The 19,664-nt window shown below is 32.1% G+C and overlaps 1 protein-coding gene and 2 long non-coding RNA genes across 5 annotated transcripts; all 3 read left to right on the forward strand.

The window, feature by feature from the left end:
• Positions 1-6: 6 nt before the first annotated feature.
• LOC150030477 (uncharacterized) lies at positions 7-1,221 on the forward strand. The gene is made up of 2 exons (XR_016526841.1): positions 7-696; positions 846-1,221. It is a non-coding gene; the product is annotated as an uncharacterized LOC150030477 (long non-coding RNA).
• Positions 1,222-2,888: 1,667 nt separating this feature from the next.
• On the forward strand, positions 2,889-4,648 carry LOC150030478 (uncharacterized). Of its 3 annotated transcripts, none has more exons than XR_016526839.1 (3): positions 2,889-3,135; positions 3,554-3,866; positions 3,976-4,648. It is a non-coding gene; the product is annotated as an uncharacterized LOC150030478 (long non-coding RNA). The 3 variants fall into 3 exon arrangements; XR_016526840.1 differs by having other exon boundaries at positions 3,573-3,866; XR_016526838.1 differs by lacking the exon at positions 2,889-3,135 and having other exon boundaries at positions 3,147-3,866.
• A 3,454-nt stretch (positions 4,649-8,102) lies between these two features.
• LOC150030479 (uncharacterized) lies at positions 8,103-8,944 on the forward strand. Its single transcript, XM_090309682.1, has 3 exons — positions 8,103-8,474; positions 8,568-8,726; positions 8,843-8,944. The coding sequence occupies exons 1-3, from the start codon at positions 8,103-8,105 to the stop codon at positions 8,942-8,944; spliced, it is 633 nt and encodes a 210-aa protein (XP_090165808.1).
• Positions 8,945-19,664: the final 10,720 nt, after the last annotated feature.

A 19,664-nucleotide genomic window follows, 5' to 3' on the forward strand; every position in this document is an offset into this window, starting at 1 on the left:
TGGCTAACATTAATAATTCAAGGATTTAAGATAAGACCCTTCAATTCATGCAGGAGCATAAACATTCTGATATAATTAGTTTGAATCAGTTCCAGGTGGTAGCACAGCAAACAAAATTAAGAAATGTAGAGGTCCAGTGAATGTTAGTATATGAAAGTATTGAAACTTGTTTGAAAAATTGAAAGTTACTGAACGATGATATTATAGCTGTTTGTTGCTCATATTAGTCATCTGCTCAGACTCTGAGGTCTTCAACTGTTCTTTCACTTTGATGATGGAAATTTCGTGGTGTTTATCATATTCATATGAAACTTTTTTTCTCAACTTCTCGCATAAGAAATTACCAGTCAAGACTTTTTGTGATTCCTTTGCTACCATACTCAATGATAAGATTCTTTAACGCTTCACTATATGTTCATAAGCCCAAACACTTCATATCATTGTAAACACCCCTTTGTCCTTCTATTCCATAAACCTCAACCCTCCTTGCAGCCAAGACCAGTGAGCTTTAATTTTTTCCCAGTAGTAGAGATTCTGTTGAAGAAGCTAATGTATAATCATTTCAAGATCTGATTTATGTTTATTAGTATGTCAGCTATAGACTTCTACTGCTCAGTTGACAAGGTCAAGGGTGTTGATGGGAAGGATCGTGTTGTGATAACGTTCGATGGTAAATATTTGCCCTACACTGAGCAGGTTAGTTTTCTTTTCAACATCCATGACCATTACCCTCAATTTTTCATGAATGGAGTAAACAACAGAATGGTATCAAATACCTGGATGTGTTAATTTCTCATAGATTCTCATTCTAAATTTACCTATCTTTTTTTTATATGAATCTGTAGAAGGTAGAGCACATGGCTTCCAAACGACCGTCGCAGGAAAGTTAAACGAGATTCTAAAGCTTGCAACACGGTTGCTGTAGGAATCTGCTCTTTTTCCCCTTTGCATAATGATTGCTTTACATCTTTCATCTGAAAATCTTGTATGATTAAATGTGAAGCTGCTTGTTTTGTGTATGAAAGCCTTGTATCCATGTTCTTTTGGCTTCCAAGGATTTGTATGTGATCGTGTCATGGCCAAAGTTTGTCCTGGATAATTTTCAGGGCTGTTTGTGCTTAGTAAATGACATGTCTTCTAGTATGTTTATTTACGTTGGCAGCTCTAAATTGATTGTCTATCAAGATATGGACATGAAATTGTCTCTTGTTACCAAGTCAATGAAGTGTCTTTTAATTGTTTAGAAACATTGTTGTTTGCTTCGCTAGTTTTTGCCTACAAATTGTCTCAAGGCGAGCCATGATTTATTGACAACTAATTTTACTATACTTATTTAGGGGCGGGTTGAGGTTTTATAAATATCCCACAATTAAAGATGCTTGAAATAATAAACCTGTGGTATAAGATTGATGGAAATCTAGAATCACTGTAGTTGATAAACAATAGATTCAATTCAAAGTTTTGAGAAAAAATAATATATTAATTATAAGTGTTTGTAAAATGAGAAATCTATAATTAAAGTTACTTTGATTACATAATTTGATGAATTTATATAATTATGATGTATTAATTAATAAAATAACTAATAAATTTTAATTAATCAATGATAAACTAATTATAATTATTAAAAAAATAAATTCATATTATATTGAAATATAGTTAATTAATTAATAGATAGTTTTATTGTAAAGAATATGCGTATATATAAATTAATTTATTAAACTAAAATAAAAGTTTATATATAAATTAATTTATTTATTAGATAGGATTAGTTAAATTCATACACTGTAATTCAAAATTTAATATAATTTTATAAAATATAAATTTAATTTGCATATAATAGATAATTTTAATTTTAATAATATATAAAATAAAATAATAAATAAATGTATCATAAGAGTTGAAAGAGTGGGAATGAAAAAAAATTACTCTTTTTATGGTAATCATTAATGTGTATAGTGATTATTTCCATACCAAGACTAGAAAACTGGTAGCAAACAAACGATACACATTCTCTTGTTTGGTACAAGTTCTAACAAACAAAAGAAACGCATCTCCTTGATTGATATAAGTTTTGAAATTTTAGGCATGGAAATAGAGTCTTTCTAAATCCACTCTCTCCCCTTTTAATACATAAATTTATTATTTTATTTTATATTATTAAATTTATAATTTAGAGAATTATATTATATGTTGAATTATAATATTTGAATTTAACTACTCTAGATTCATAAATTAATTGATTAATTATTTAATAAACCATAAAGAATCAATCATTAATACTATGAATTCATTAATAGATTATATATGTAGTTATTAATTGTCATTATCATTAATATTTTATGAGATTATTTTTAAATAGTTATAATTAGTTAATCAATTCATTAATCAAAAAATGTTATATTTATTTTTTTAAAGCTGATTTTGATTGTTTTATTAATTAATACATCATATTTATATAAGTTCATCAAATTAGGTAATCAAGTAACTTTAATTATGAATTACTTATTTTACAATTATTTGTAATTAATAATTTAATTATTATAATTAGATAGTTAAATAATTAATTTTGCAAAAAAAATTGTGTAGTACCTATTTTTATCCGGCCTTATTTAAAATAAATTTAATTGTTAATCTAATTTATCTTAATTTTGTTAATTTTAATCTGATGCTTTTTCACCTTTTTTTTTTCGCACTAATTTTTACCTCTTTTTAAATTTTATTTTATAAGTTTGGTTAAAGTAACCAACACTACAAGAAATAGTAGTTATCATAGCTTTGGTAGATAGCCTTTCAGAAAATAGGTTATGAAATCTCACCCAAAAAAGGCGCTCAATTGTTAAAAATGAAATTTGGAAGGATTCAAAATTTTGGAACTAACGTGCACAAAGCTCAACAGTACGTACTAAGAGTTTCTTTTTCCCTTCTCATCTTCCTTTTCCTTTCCTTATCTCTTCACACAAAAACCAAACCCCTCTTCCTCTAAAAACCCAAACTTTCATTGTTGAAAACCTGGCCAAGCTCTGTCGCTCCCAAATTTCTTGGTGAAATCGCAGAAGAAGAAGTGCAAAGCAAAGACGACACCCTCGTCATCGCCTTGATTTTCAAGAAACATCGATTCAAATCTCACTAAAGGTAAAGGTCAATGGCTCTTCTTTTACAATACGATTGATTATGATTTTTTTGTAACATCCCGAATTTTTGTCGTAATGTAATTTCGGTATTTTGTAATATTCGAGATTATTTTTGAATTTTGAAAATTTAATTAGATTACTAAAATTTAATTACTGAGTAAGAGGTGTTTCCATTTAATGGTTAAATCAAGGACAAATTTTGGAAATTGGACTTTACATGGCACATAATTTAATTTGAGATTAATATCAGGAATTAATTTCACATTGAAAGTGGAATGGTTGCTTTTGGAGATTTGAGGGAAAGGAATTTAATAAAATGAAATAAAATAGGAAAGAATAAATAAAGTAAATATTTTATTATTTTATTTTATTTTATTTTTTCTCTTTTCTTTTATTTTTATTTTTTCTTTTTTATCGAGCTGCCCAACCCACCGCCAGATCCGGTCGAACGCCTCCCTCGCACCGCGCAAGCCGCCGCCGCCCCTGGAGATCGTTCGTCGCCTTTCGAAGCCACCTTTCTTTCGTGCCAAGCCCTGCTCCGCACGACGCCGCTCGCCGTTCGTGGTGTGCAGCCGCGGCGCCGTGAGTTGCCCAGCCTCGCCAGCTCGCCGTACCTGTCCGGCTCACATAGAGGCTGCTGCCGCTGTCGACCGCCTCTCCGATCTGCCTCATCCACCAATTTTCGCCAGTCAATCCCTGCCGCGTGGGTTTTCGTCGGACTCTTGGAGTTGGGTAAGATTTTTTTTTTTTTTTTTTTTTTTTGTGGGTTGAGGTTCTTGAAGGATTATCACTCACCGGTTACCGAACTGAATGTTGTCTTGATGTCTATTTTTCTTTGAAGGTCCCAAGTAGTATCTGTTGGAATTAGAATCTGCTTTAAGGGGAGATTTTGGATATTGAAATCTTGGGTGTGTTGTTGATCAAGTTTCTATGAGTAAGTTTGGGATATTTTAGATTTGGATATGACGTTTTGCAGTTATTGTTGGACTTGTCTGATTTGAGACTGGTGATAAAGTGTTCTTAAAGGTGACACCGATGAAGGGTATTTTGAGGTTTGGAAGGAAATGGAAGCTGAGCCCGGGGTTTATTGGACTTCCGAGGTCTTGGAGTAAATTGGTCCTGTAGCTTACCGATGTCTTCCATGTTTTGATGCTGAGAAAGTATGTGACAGATCCGTCCCATGTAGTTGACTTTGAGCCATTGTAGTTGAATGACAACTTGAGCTACAAGGAGAAGCTGTAAAAATTCTCGCCAGAGGGGGAAAGACATTGCACAGAAGGGAGATAGCATTTGTGAAAGTCCTGTGGCAGAATCACCAATTCAAGAGGCTACCTTGGAGCAAGAGGATGAGGTGAAGCCATAGTACCCAGAGCTTTTTCACGAATAAACTTTCAAGGATGAAAGTTCTTGAAGGAGGAAATAATGTAAAATCTCGAAATTTTGTTTGTAATGTAATTTCAATATTTTGTAATTTTCGAGATCATTTTTTAATTTTGGAAATTTAATTGGATTAATGAGATCCAATTATTGAGAAAGGGATGTTTCAATTTAATTGTTAAATAAGAGAGAAATTGTGGGAATTGGACTTTATGTTAGACGAATTTAATTTGAAATTAATGTCAAGAATTAATTTTATTTTGGAAGGGGGTTATGTCACACAAATTTAATTTGAAATTTATGTCAATAATTAATTTCATTTTGGAAGAGGGTTATGTCACATAAATTTAATTTGAAATTAATGTCAAGAATTAATTTAATTTTGGAATGGGTTATGTCACACAAATTTAAGTTGTTATTAATGTCAAGAATTAATTTCATTGAAGGGTTTAGTTAAATTCTTTGTGAATTGAAAATTTTAAGGGAGAAAGGGATTAAAAGTTGGAAGCGGGTCTGATTGAAGGAAGATTTTGGAGATTGTAATCTTGAGGGTGGTTGTTGCTCAGGCTTCGTTGGGGAATTGAATTCAAAGATTGATTGTTGAAGACTGGCTTGGATCGATATCTGAATCTAGTATCGAGGTAAGTAATCTTACTACTGGAACTGCCCACGTGCCAAGCAATATAGTTATGATTTATTGAGGATTGTTGATGGTTTGATGTTTATGTATGTCTTTGCTGATATGAGGATGCACATAGAGATATTTAAATGCTAGCATGATTTGAGTATATTATTATTCTATGAGATTCTATTTAATATAAGGATGATGAGATGTATGTTCATGTTATAGAACCTTGTTATGATGCCTATGATGTTGCAATAGTAATAGCGTCTTCACTATTAGTTAGATACCCACTAGAGATTGTGTTTCCTTCGGGATTCACTAGAGGTAGTGGTTTCCTTCTAGGTCACCAGAGATTGTGTTTCTTTCGGGATTCACTAGAGTTGGTGCTTTCCTTCAGGATTCACTAGAGGTGGTGTTTTCCTTCGAAATTCACCAGAGATTGTGTTTCCTTCGGGATTCATTAGAGGTGGTGTCTCCCTTCAGGGTTCACTAGAGGTTATGAGTCCTACAGGACTTACTATAGGTAGTGGGTATACTTAACCACAGTAGGATGAAATTCAGATATTCATGTATATATGTGTCCCATAGGGACTAGGGGCGTGCTTACGTCCCACCAGAGATAGGTATCTTAATGGACATAGATGCCTAGTCTGACCTCAGTAATGGAGTTACTTACTGAGTATATACTCACCATTTCTCATGTTTATGTTTTAGGTAAGGGTAAGGACGTGCCGACGAATGACAAGAGGAATCTATGAACGAACCACTAGGGACCAGTTTTAATGCTTCCGCTCATGTTTTAAGAGTTCTTTTATGTTTTTAACTTTCGGTCTTGACATTTGAAACTTATCGTTTGAATTTATTTCAGACTTATTTATTTCCATTTATGACTTATGAGTACCCTATCATTTGATTTTAATATTTGAATTTAATGAAGATCTTTTAAGTTACCTTATTTATTTGACATTTATTTCACTATAAAAAGGATGTCGTTTTAACTTCCATGCATGCATACGTTTAGTAACGGCCTAGAGTCCTAAAAAGTTGAGTCGTTACATTATATGTCTCATGTGTCTCATGAGGACTAGGAGAGTGCTTACGTTCCACTAGAGGTAGGCATCTAGAGGACATAGATGCCTAGCTTGACCCTAGTAGTAGGGTTACTTACTGAGTATTTTATATTCATCATTTCTCATGTTGATGTTTTAGGTAAGAGTAGGGACCCCCCGGTGAATGACAAGCGGAATCCATGATTGAGCCACTAGGGACCAGTTTTATGCTTCCGCTCATGATATTTATATTTCTTTTCATGTTTTTTAACTTTCAGTTTTGATGTTTGAAACTTACTGTTAAGATTTGTTTTCAGACCTATTTATTATCATTTATGATTTATGGGTACCCTATCATTTGTTTTTAATATTTGATTTTAATGGAGGTCTTTTGAACTTACCTTATTTATTTAACATTTATTTCACTATAAAAGGGTGTCATAAATTTACATGAAAGGGTGTCGTAAACCATTTTCACTTTTATCTATTCGGTTGCCATAAACTTACATAAACTTTTATCCATTCGGACCGCCCTTATAGGCAGGAGTTCCCAACTCACTCAGGATTAAGGTCATGTTACCTATGGTCATCCTAGTGAAATGAAAGTCTCTGTCATGAACGGCGTTATATAACGAGACTGAACATTTCGTGGTCCGGTCTTATACAAACTCCTTTGTATAGAGCATCCTTGCTCGCATATCTAATACATGAATGGTCAAGAATAGACCATTTGTAGCACTTTACAACACTTGTAACATCTACAAAACGGGTCACACTCGTAGCATCACTAGGATAAGGTTTCCTTCTTTTATCCACATACTACAGACCATTTAAGTTATCACTTAAAGCACGATCCACTTGTATGTCTCCACATACATGCTTAAGTTACAACGATAACCAAAGATCTTAATTTATTGGTTTGTGGCTAATGCAACTAAAATACCTCATATTTCATAGATTAAAGTGAATAAAATATCTCATATTATAAATCACAAAACTGTTTGTTTATACATATGTTTACAAACTATAGGACTCTACGAGATTTAGGGCATCAACCTCAAAAGATCCGTAATACGATGATAGGACAGATTGCCTAGTACCAGGCTCAGAAGGAGCAAGTACCACCAGTTCATTTGCAACAGACCCAGTCGCCGAGTCAGAACATGTAGGGTCTGTCCCATGAAGCTAAGCACTTGAGGGATTCAGGAAGTTTGACCCTCACACATTTTTCGAATCATTGAGTGATCCCACTAAAGCAGAGATGTAGTTGTCCTCGATTGAGATGAATTTATGTTATATGAGGTGCCCAGAAGAACACGAGCTCCAATGTGCAGTTTTTATGCTGACTAGTAACGCGGAGATTTGGTGGCGTTCAACAGAGAAAATGATTGATACCAGTGGGGGACTTGTGACTTGGGAGCAGTTTAAGGATTGTTTTTACGAGAAATGTTTTTCAGCCAACACCCGATACAACAAGCAGGCAGAGTTCTTGAATTTGAAACAAGGGGTTATGTCGGTGAAGGAATATGAGCATAAATTTAATAAGTTGTCCCATTTTGCCCCTAAGCTGGTAGCCACCAAGGCAGTAGGGACAGAAAGGTTCATCCAGGGTCTGAGGAGCGGATTGTGAGGTATGGTGCATGCCTTGGACCTCAAGACGTATGTTGCGGTACTGCGGGCTGCCGTGAGGATTGATGCTGACTCTCAGGAGGGAGAAGAGTACAGGAAGTCGCTCGAAATTGGGACCTCTGTAGATCAGAAAAGGAAGGCGGAGTCAAGGACTTCTAAGCCTCAGCAAAGGAACCAGAATGCAGTTAATGCTCCACGTCAATGAGGACAGCAAGACTCTCAAGCTATAACTATCAAGGAAGATAAGCCGATCTGTACAACCTTGGTAGACATCATTGGGGATGTTGCATGGCTGCTACTGAAGTTTGTTTTTGGTGTGGTCAAAAGAGGCATATGTCAGAGAAATACCCAAGGAGGAACGTGTCTAAGATCATAGGTCAACCCGTAAGCTCATTTCAGGGAGGCCCGAGCCGTCAGCAGCAGCAGGGTAGAGTGTTTTCTACTACTCGGCATGAGGCCGAGAAGTCAAGCACAGTTGTGACAGGTACGCTTCCCATCTTGGGGCACCATGCTTTAGTTTTGTTTGACTCCAGTTCTTCGCACTCTTTCATATCCTCGACATTTGTAAAGCATGCCATGTTAAGATTAGAACCTTTACAACATTCTTTGTCAATTTCCACTCCATCAAGAGAAATCATGTTAGCTACTAAAAAGATAAAGGTATGTCAAGTAGAGATAGCAAATCATGCATTAGATGTGACCTTGATAATTCTAGATATGCGTGATTTTGATGTGATATTGGGCATGGATTAGCTAGCTGCTAATCATGCCAGCATAGATTGCTCCCTTAAAAAGGTCATCTTTAACCCTCCTACAGAAGCCAGTTTTAAGTTTAAGGGGGTTGAGACTATGGTTCTACCTAAAATGATTTCAGCACTGAAGGCAATAGACTGTTTGACCAAGGAGCCTGGGGTATTATGTCCAGTGTGGTTGACACTAGAGAGTTTGAAGTCACATTGATTTCAGAACCAGTAGTAAGAGACTTTCCAGATGTTTTTCCAGACGATCTTCCTAGACTGCCTCCTTAGCGGGAGATAGATTTTGCTATTGAGTTGGAGCCAGACACAACTCCCATTTCGAAAGTTCCATACAGGATGGCACCAGCAGAGTTGAGGGAACTTAAAGTCTAGTTGCAAGAGTTGTTGGATAAGGGCTTCATACGATCTAGTGTGTCACCATGGGGTGCACGGTACTTTTTGTAAAGAAGAATGATGGATCGTTGCATCTGTGCATTGACTACAAAGAATTAAATAAAGTGACCATAAAGAATAAATATCCACTTTCCAGAATTGATGACTTGTTCGATCAGTTATAGGGAGCTACGGTGTTCTCCAAAATTGATTTTCGGTCAAGATACCATCAACTGAGGATAAAGGACAGTGATATACCCAAGACAGCCTTTAATTCAAGATATGGGCATTATGAGTTCATCATGATGTCATTCGGTTTGACGAATGCCCCAGTAGTGTTTATGGACCTGATGATAGGGTGTTCAAGGATTCCTCAACACTTTTGTGATAGTTTTCATTATTATGTGTGTGTGTGTATATATATATATATATACAAACTACTGAAACAGTAGCTAAAGTTCTTTTTTTTTTTCTTAATTTTAATTTTTTAATCTAATGAATTTAATTTTGTTTATCAATTTATAATAAAAAAACAATAAAATGTTTTTTTAACTATTGGTTTAAACAAATATATGTAATAATGATATTAATTTCTTACATAAAATTTACAAGTTTAATGTAAATACTAAATTTAATTAAATTTAAATAATAAAAATAAAAAATAAAAAACTGAAAAATTTTCCCGCGGGGACGCGAATCCCCCGAACCGGGATTCCCCGACCTTCCAAAACGGAGAATGGGGCGGGGACGAGGATGGGGACCCCGCCCCGCCCCGGCCCCATTGTCATCCTTATTAAGTACCTTATCTTGGTGACACTATGGATACGACCCACTTTATATTTGATACAAACGCAATGATCTAACGCGTTCGTGTAGTTGACATGCGAGTGGAGGTGTCCTATGCAACAAGTTTGCATAAAATCGGACCACAAAATAGTAACCATTAGATGTAACATTGTTGACTAGTTAGGTTTCTATTTCAATAGGATGACCTAGGTAACTTGGTCTTAATCTTGAGTGTATTATGAACTTCTGTTCACAAAAGATTGTCCTTTGATTTGTATGGGTGCGAGTGGTCAGTTTGTCGACTCAATAAGCTTATCATTTCGAGGACAAGACCGAATAGAAAGTTGATAACATAATAAGACAAGATGGAATTCACTCCTCCCCGACTTTAAGGTAAGTAGATGAATGTTCCCTTAAATGGTGTCTTCGGGACAACAAAGAGCCCTACCCTTTCACTAATCCTTGAGGGGCTTCTGTTTCATGGTTAAACCATAAATAGGTTGTTCATTAGATAAGCATTAGTATTAAAGATACAGAGGTAACTCAATGGTAAAATAGTAAATTATCCCAGTTGATGTTTTGAACACTTGTGAAGGACTAACTTGTTGTTATTGGTTTATATCCGTGGACACATAAATATATCTGCAATGAGAAAAGTGCAGTTGTGTGTATTTAGTAGAGTGTACCCAAAGTTAATGAATATTAATTAATTTGATTAATGAGTTTAGCCAATTAATCTTACATCGTTGGAGTTTCTGATCTGTAGGTCCACTAGGTCTTCCTGTTAACTCACTAAAGGATATTAATGAGGAATGATTTGCACTATTCAAAACAATTGAGGAAATTGGATATTGATGTGATTAATATATAATTATTATTTATAGATGTGAACTATAATTCAAATTATGTAAGTATATTTGAATGAGATTCAAATATTAGATTTATATGAATTGGATTCCTAAAGAGATGTATACATATAAATATGTGATATTTATGTGTTAATGAACTCTATATTAAATATGATTTAATATAGTTACTTAATTAATTAATGGTTAATTAATTGATTAGAAAATTATAGAGAGTTGGAAGAATATAAACATGTGATGTTTATTTATATTTATTAATTAACTATATATTAAATTAGATTTAATATATGGTCCTTTAATTAATGTTCCAATTAATTAAATAAGGAGTCATTTAATTAATTGGCACAAAGGGTAAAAATGGAAATACTTGGAGAAGGGGAATTGTTCTTCTCTTTTGCTTCTCCTTTATAATGCATGCTAAGGATGTTATTTATTCGTTATTTATTCTATTATCCTCTGTTTTGGTATGTTGTCTTTTTGTTTCTTCAAAATAGACAAATTGAATGCAAGGCATTCTCACTCTTGTGCTCGGGATTCGATCCTTACAATTGGTATCTGAGTCAATTTCTTGCATTTTATTTTTCACATTTTGGAAACAAAAATCAGTGTGAAAAGGTGGGTTCAATCTGCATTTTGAATTTGAGGTTTGCAATATTGGATGTTTACATTTCTTGGCACTTAGCTTTACATTTTAATCCAATTAAAATATAAGGGCCTGTTGTTTTTTGGTATTTATGTTTTGCTATCGAATCTGTAAGTCCGTGTTGATCGAGGAGCAAGAGTTGCTGAAAAGATCGGTTAGAAAATGGAGGTTTTCAATCCAAGTTTGAAGCAAAACACAGCAAAATGAAGTATTCTGGACTATAGTGTTGCAACGCTGCTATCAAAGTGTTGTGACGCTGGGAGCCAGGCGAGACGGACATCATCCATAGCGTTGGAACACTCCAAACTTCATAGGCACGCGCGAGGAGTCTGGCAGTCGTGGGTTCAAGCCTCCTCTCTGGGGTTATTTGCAGCAGTTTTTCTCATTTTATGTAATTTTATTTATTTTTATTAATTAAATTAATATAAATTAGTTATATTAATTTAATTGATTTTTAAGGGTGCCAAAATATGGTCCAATATTTGCTGTTTAATTTATTATGCATTTGATGTATGTTTAAATTAATGTTTGAATTTATATTACATATGTATGTCATATAAATTCAAAAATCCCACCTTAGGATAAACATATTCATGCATCATGATTAAATATAAGTGTTATATTTTATGGATGCATAGTTTAATTAGCATGCTCATGCCTCATGGTATAAGTGTTATATTATTCTGATATATGATTAATTAAGCATGTTCATGGATCATACAAAGTTATAAATGTTATAATGTATGGTGGATTGATGAATATGTATGTTTATTTTTTATGGATGACAAATATAAATGTTATATTTTTCCAATAAAAATGAATCTTGCATTGAGCATGATACCACTTAGATAAATATAATCATTATATTTGATCAACGTCATTAGATGTAAATTATAGATTTTAATATGGCATTAAAATATAAGTGTTATATGTTTAATGGGATAGATTAAAACCTATAATCAAGAGTTTCATAAAAACGTAGGTCCAAATTAATTTTTAAATGGTTTAAAATTAATTCATCTAGACTTATGTTGGAAGTATTCCTAATGAGATTAGAAATAGGTTAATCTTTTAATTTGTTTTAATAAGATTAAAATGAATTCCACTAAAAGATTAAATTTATAAAACAATTGTCTATAAGGGACCTTTGTCTAGGGAACATTTTGTCTAAATGAGGGTATTTAAGCTGATGGAAACGGAATACCTCCACCTGAGAACCGACCTAGAAGGTGAATTGGGCAAATATTTTATAAGCATGCAATAGATGATTGATTTTATTAAATAGTTTAATAAATAAAATCAAGAATTGTTAAAGCATTCAATATAAATGTTATATTGAGAAAATTAAGAAAGACATTAGCCGGAGTGTAACCAAGTATAATAAAACCCTAAAAATAGTAGAATACTTTAGTGGGAGAAAAATGGTATATGGGGTATATCAATTTTTAGCTTTCACATCCCTAAAAGTTCACACCGTGATATCCATACTCAGCTTCATGTCACCTTGGGCGTGGCCTCCCTTCAGAAAGTGTTTGCATGGGTCAATAACAAGATGAATAGGAAAAGTATTCATAGTAAATGGGAGAAGGATGTTTGTCAATGTGTCCTATGGTCTCCTCCATTAGGTTGTACCGTGAGATTCTATAGCCCGCCTGCGTGAAGTCCTGGAGCGACCATCTTTTCATATGCACCACAAACACTTCATGTTGCATCAAGGGTTGGGATTAGGGGACATTCCTTAGTCAAGACGAAATCAAGGTCGTTTTCCACAAAAATAGTTTTAATCGAATCTTTCCAAGTTGTATAATTAATATTGGTCAAACAAGTAGAATAAACAACGGAAAAAATAGAATTTGACATTTTACTAAAATGAAACAAATTGATCTACATTAGATTTTAGCGTAACTTTAAAACATTCAATCAATTTTAGTAAAAATTAAATGGACCCAATTTCACGTCTAATTTTGCAATGTTGCTTCAGTGATTTAGGACAAAAGCCATCGAATGGTGATCAGTCGCCCCTTCACTAAACTGAGACACATTCAACCAATCATTACACTGGAATAACTCTTATTTCTATAATAATTAGTCACCCTTGATTGGATCAAGAAATCGTTAACTAACTTAACAATTTCTTGTAACCCTTCATTTTAGACCGTAGAGTTCCGCCCTAGTGAGCCAACTGAAGGGAAAAAAACCGATTGAAGCAAAAACTGTTCTTGAGTTCGCCCTGATATTGACCTAATATACAGATCATCCGAAGGGGGACGCTCCCAAGGCGCCTCAAGGTCATGCAAGAAAGGTCTCATGATGCAAATCAATGAAGGAGACCATAGGACATGTTGACACATATCTCTCCCTCACTTACTATAAATACTCTTTCCATTCACCTTGATATTGACCCATGCAAACATCATTTGAAGGGGACGCTTCTAGAGTGCCTCAAGGCCAACATGAGTCTCACGATGTGAATATCAAAGGAGAACGTGTGGAAAAAAATGACGTATCATATACATCCATTTCCTCCCACTAAGTATTTTAAAAGCTAGTGTTTCTTACTTTGGTAAATTCGACTAATTAATTTAACTAAGTGATTGTTAACATTGCCCAAAGTAAATATAACATTGGATAGTTTAACAATAATGATTCTTGTTTATTAAATACTTTAATAAACTTTAATCATTCATTGCATGCTTATAATATAATTATCTAATTCACCTTCCAAGTTGGTTCTCAGGTAGAGGTGTTCCATTTCCATCAACTTAAAAACCTCGATCTTAGACAGAACTTTCCTTAGACAAAGGTCCCTTATAGATAATTATATCATAAATTTAATCTTTGTATCCATTTTAATCCTATTAAACAGAATTAAAAGATTAAACCTATTTTTAATCATATTAGAAATATTGTGAACATATGTCTAAAGGTGAAATTAATTTTAAACCATTTTAAAAATAATTTAACCTATATTTGCATGCAACTCGTTATTATAAATTTTAATTCTAATTTCATTTTAACTTATAACTATTATAAGGTTAAATGAAATAATTAAAACCTATTTCCTTGCATTTAATAACATACTTTTAAAAAAATATAACAATTATATTTTACTAAAGTGATATCATGCCTCATGCATTCCACTTTCATTACTATATACATAACATTTATATAATAAAGTAATGAAAAAAAACATCCATTCATACATCTAAACAATATATTATAATAATTATGATATAAATTATGTGTGGACATGTTATTAATACATGTTATCGTATCATATAATTATTATATAATTGATGCATGGATATGTTTTTCATTAATAATATAATACTTATATGAGCATGCTAAATTTTCATACAACTATATAATATAACGTTTATATTAAATATGATGCATGAATAATGTTTATCCTAAGGTGAGATTTTAAATAAAACTATATGACATAAATAATTTAATCATACATCAAATATAAAAATTAAACTAAAACGACAAATTCGACCAAATTTTGGCACCCTTAGAAATTAATTAAATCGATATAACTAATTTATATTAATCTAATTAATAAAATACTAAAAATACAATAGAAAACTGCAAAAAAAAAAAAAAAAAAAAAAAGGTACTGGCTCGAACCCATGACCTTACGGACGGAAGCCACGCGCGTCATCAGCCTCGAAGCGTTGTGGCGTTGTACCATAGTATTGTGGTGCTACAGAAATTCTTCCCATCCGCCTCGCGTCGGAGTGTCGCGATGCTAGGTTACAGCGTCGCGGGGTTAATGCACAGACAACAACAGATCAGTTCGAATTCGCATCGAATTTCTTCTATTCTTCATCTCAATGAATAGCAACACTTACCATAGACATGACCCAGATTTACAAACTCGATAGCAGTAATAAATTTGCCCAAAAACAACGGGTATCTACGAATCTTTAAACAAATCAAAGAAATTAAATCCTAAGGTGCCAAGACCCAAAACCGCCCGATTGAAAACCTCATTCTAGAAAATAAATAGAGACATTCAACCCATTCATACATTTACAATGCAAAACGAAAATTCCACCTTTACTCTGAATTTCGAATCAAATTGATAAACAAAATTGTAGGACCTAGCTCTGATACAAATTGAAGGGATTGAATCCTAGGCAGAAGCGTGTGAACCCCTACATTTTAATTTTCAATTGATTAAAATAGAAAACTCAGAGAAACATAAACAAAAAATCATAGGATAAATATAAAAACCAAAAAGCACAGCATGCTTTGAGAGGGAAGAACTCCTTACCTTTGAAGAATACCCAATATTCACGAACCCTCTCCCAATCCACAAGATCACAAACTGACACCTTTTCCCGATCTCATCAAGAAAACACAATAATAGTTTTTGGGCATCACCACGAGGCTTCCCTGTTATTCTCAAGGATGAGAATCAATGTGAAGATGTGGGCTCACAACGATTAATTTAGGAGAAGAAAAGGGAAGTTTTTTGTGACAGAGTTCCAGAAGAATTTCACACAAAGAGACTTTCTCTTCTGCAACGCAATCTAGGAGGAAGATCAAATTTTCTCTCACTCTGTCAAAACGTGAAAACCCCAGTTCACCTACCATGGGAAAAGTTGAGAGATTAGTGGGGAGAGAATTATAAAAATAACTTCCTCCCTTTTATTTAAAAATAAATAAATAAAATATTTTGAATTTTAAATAAATAAATAAAATATATAATAACTAACTTTATTATATATATTAAAACTATATGTTATATCATATATAATATAACCTATAGTTTATATTATATCACATGTAATATAACCTATAGTTTATAAATCTCTCACATAGCCTATAGAATTAGTATGAATCAAATTCACATTAATTTTAACCTATAGTTTTTATATGAATCATATTTATATAATTAATATTTGAATCATATTCAAATATTTATTTCTCCCATAAAATTTTATATTATGATGTATCATATACATTATATTAATTATATCTCTTATAGTTAATTACAATTAATTATATCTCATATATTTAATTCCCTTTAAATTAATTTGAACAATTCAAATTAATCCAAAATTAATTCAATTCTCATTTACCTAATTAAGCTGACGAGGGGACCTTATGAACTTTTATATTGAAGCTCTAATGGCACTTTATTAATTAATTAAACTCTTTAATTAAATTAATCAACCTCCATTAATTGTCAGTCATTTTATTAAAGACCGACAGTTGCACTCTTCGCACTATAAATATATTTCTATGTCCACTGGATATAATCAATCAACGGCTTCACAAATTGCTCGTAAGTACAGCTAGGCCAATATTACCATTTTGCTCCTGTAGTTACATCTAACTCCTCAAATACCACTGATTCCTCTAATAAACAATAAGTTATAGTCCAACTATAATTGAATCCCTTTTTGATCAAAAGAGAGTAATGCGCCTCTTTGTTCAGGCCTCGGAATCAACCCTTAAAGGAATAATTTCTCTACTTACTCTAACAATAGGGAAGGAGTGAATTTCTTCTTATGTAGCTATGTTCCCAACTCCTCATCAAACGAATCCCCAAAATAATAGGCATATTGAGTCAGTGAAATTGGTCACTCTCACCCATGCAAATCAAACGACCGTCTTCATATATAAGAGTTCAATTCACTCAAGATTCAAGTTAAGTCACCTATGATCATCCTGGTGAAATATAGGTCTCTTATAGCAACAGTGTTATAAAGAGATACTATTCATTTCATGGTTCGGTTTTACACAATCGATTTGTATAGGATACCCCCGCTCACATGTTTCCACATGAATGATCAGGATCAAATCATTTGTAGCATTTTACGATACTTACAACAACTACAAAGCAAGTTATATATGTAATGTCACCATGATAAGGTGTCCGACCTTATCCATCTACTACAAACTCTTTAGGTTATAATCTAAACACGGTCAACTTGTATGTCTCTACACATATGTTTAAATTACATAAAATAACATAGGATCTTAGTTTATTAGATTGAGTGTATGCTCATAAAATAATCATTATTTTATTGATAATAATTTGTTTACAAAGTTTACAAATTACGAGAATACAAAAAAAATTATGACACCAATCCCAATAAAGGAGTGGTTGTTGGTAGTAGAAGAAGAAAAATGGAGAATGAGAGAAAAGATGGGGAAGGTGTCTTAGATGGTGGGCAAGTAAGGGAATAAAAGGGGTGAAAGAGAGTGGGATAAATAAACATTTTTAGGAAAAAGCCAATTTAGTGCAAATGATTTCCATTTATTTATTTATTTTTCATATTTGTGCCTTTTCAAACTTTCCCCTTTTTTTTCAATGGCCAGAAATTCATAAAATTAATTAGGCTATTACTGTAGAAAGCCCCAATCAAAAACTACAAATTTATTAATTTATTTTAAAGGAATATTGTAAAAATATAAATAGATTGTGGAAGCTCGTACGATTATCCTAACAAAGAAAATTTCGAGATCTGATCTTATATTATATTCTTATACTTTCAATTTTATATTTAATAATTTTTAAAAATTTAGAAATATTTAGCAAACTAAACCCTTAAATTTTCAACTTCGTCTCTAATAAATTTCTATTTTACTTGAAATTCCAAAAATTGATGAGCCTATTTGACACAAATTCAAACTCGAGTTGTTATTAAAACGATCAATTTTATGTCTCATACATTTTAAAAATAATAAGTAGAAGGGACATTTAAATTTATGAAATATATTACTAAATTATGCTCGATTCAATAAATCAGGTAAATTGTTAAAGTAAATATATTATTAAATTATGCTCGATTCAGTAAATCAGGTAAATTGTTAAAGTCTCGTTAGATAACTATTTTTGTTAAAGTTTCGTTAGATAACTATTTGATTTTTTATTTTTCGTTTTTGAAAATTAAACTTATAGATACTATTTTTACCTCCAAATTTCTTTCTTTGGGATCTACTTCTTGCGTATGATTTAAAAACCAAGCCAAATTTTAAAAACTAAAAAAAAAAAAAAAAAATAGCTTTTAAAAATGGAATTTAGCTAAGAATTCAACCATTGTACTTAAGAACGATGTCAATTATTATAAGAAACGAGGAGAAAATATGTTTAATATTTTTAAAAAAAAAAAAAAGAACAAAATGGATACCAAACGATACCTAAATTTCTAAGTAATTAGGCTAAATGGAAGTTTTTTAAGGTTTATAAACTTGTCTTGATTATATGATTTGTATAACTCCACACATTAATGTATAATTTCACCTCAAAATTGAATTTATGTAAGTTTTGTTTATTACTATCCAAAGCTTTCGCTTCCAATAAACCAAAATTGAAAAAATAATAACATTTATTTATTTTTAACTTAATTCAAATCTTTTTCCATTGAATTTTCACATCATTTCACCCCAAAATTGAATCGATGTACGTTTTGTTTTTTTACCATCCAAAGCTTTCGTTTTCAAAAAACCAAAATTGAGAAAAATAATAACATGTATTTATTTTTATCTTCATTCAAACCCTTTTCCATTGAATCGTTACATCATTTAACCTCAAAATTGGATTGATGTAAGTTTTATTTTTTTTACCATCCAAAGCTTTTATTTTTAAGAAACCAAAATTGATAAAAATAACATATAGTTATTTTAATTTTCATTCAAACATTTTTCCATTGAATTTTCATATCATTTCATCTCAAAATTGAATTGCTATGAGTTTTTGCTTCTTTTACCATCCAAAGTTTTTATTTTCAAGAAAAAGACCTAGAAAACTATGGTCATAAGCACTAGTAGTACACAACAAAACTATAGTCAAGGTAATGATTGTTACTTAGATTTTGATGGTCTTTCAAGACTTGATAATAACAATTTTCAACCTAATTTTTCATTGAATAGTTATTATCTATATGAAGGAGGAAGATCATCGATCAATGAGATGTATCTTCCAATAAAGTTTATATGTTGGCCATATGAGTCCTATCATTTTCATTTAAGTAACCATATTCAACATTTTCAATATAGAAAAACCTGGGAGCAATATAGTAGATTAGATGCTCAAGGTCATCTTTTTGGTATTAGATATGTAAGTTTTGTAATAAATAATTTTCAATTAATTTGTATGCAAACATTTGATGTCTTTTAATTTCGCAATTAATTGTCAATATTTGATATTATTTTTTCATTTCTTTTTAAAATTTCTACTCACACATTGATATTTATACATATATTTACACTATACCTCCAAATATTGTCTTACTTTATAGATATGATGATTAAAAATGGTTAAAAATAGTCTCATCAGATCACAATCAAAGTTTCATTAACTAATTATAACAATTTCCATCAATTTTCATAAAGTTTCTCAAAATTTTCATCGTAATCGATATTTCCATAAAATCGGGACCTTAATATTTCTATCAACATCGATATT

This window comes from Benincasa hispida, unplaced genomic scaffold (genome assembly GCF_027475165.1).
Source record: "Benincasa hispida cultivar pf3 unplaced genomic scaffold, pf3_genome.v1.1 HicScf1857, whole genome shotgun sequence".
Taxonomy (NCBI): Eukaryota; Viridiplantae; Streptophyta; class Magnoliopsida; order Cucurbitales; family Cucurbitaceae; genus Benincasa; species Benincasa hispida.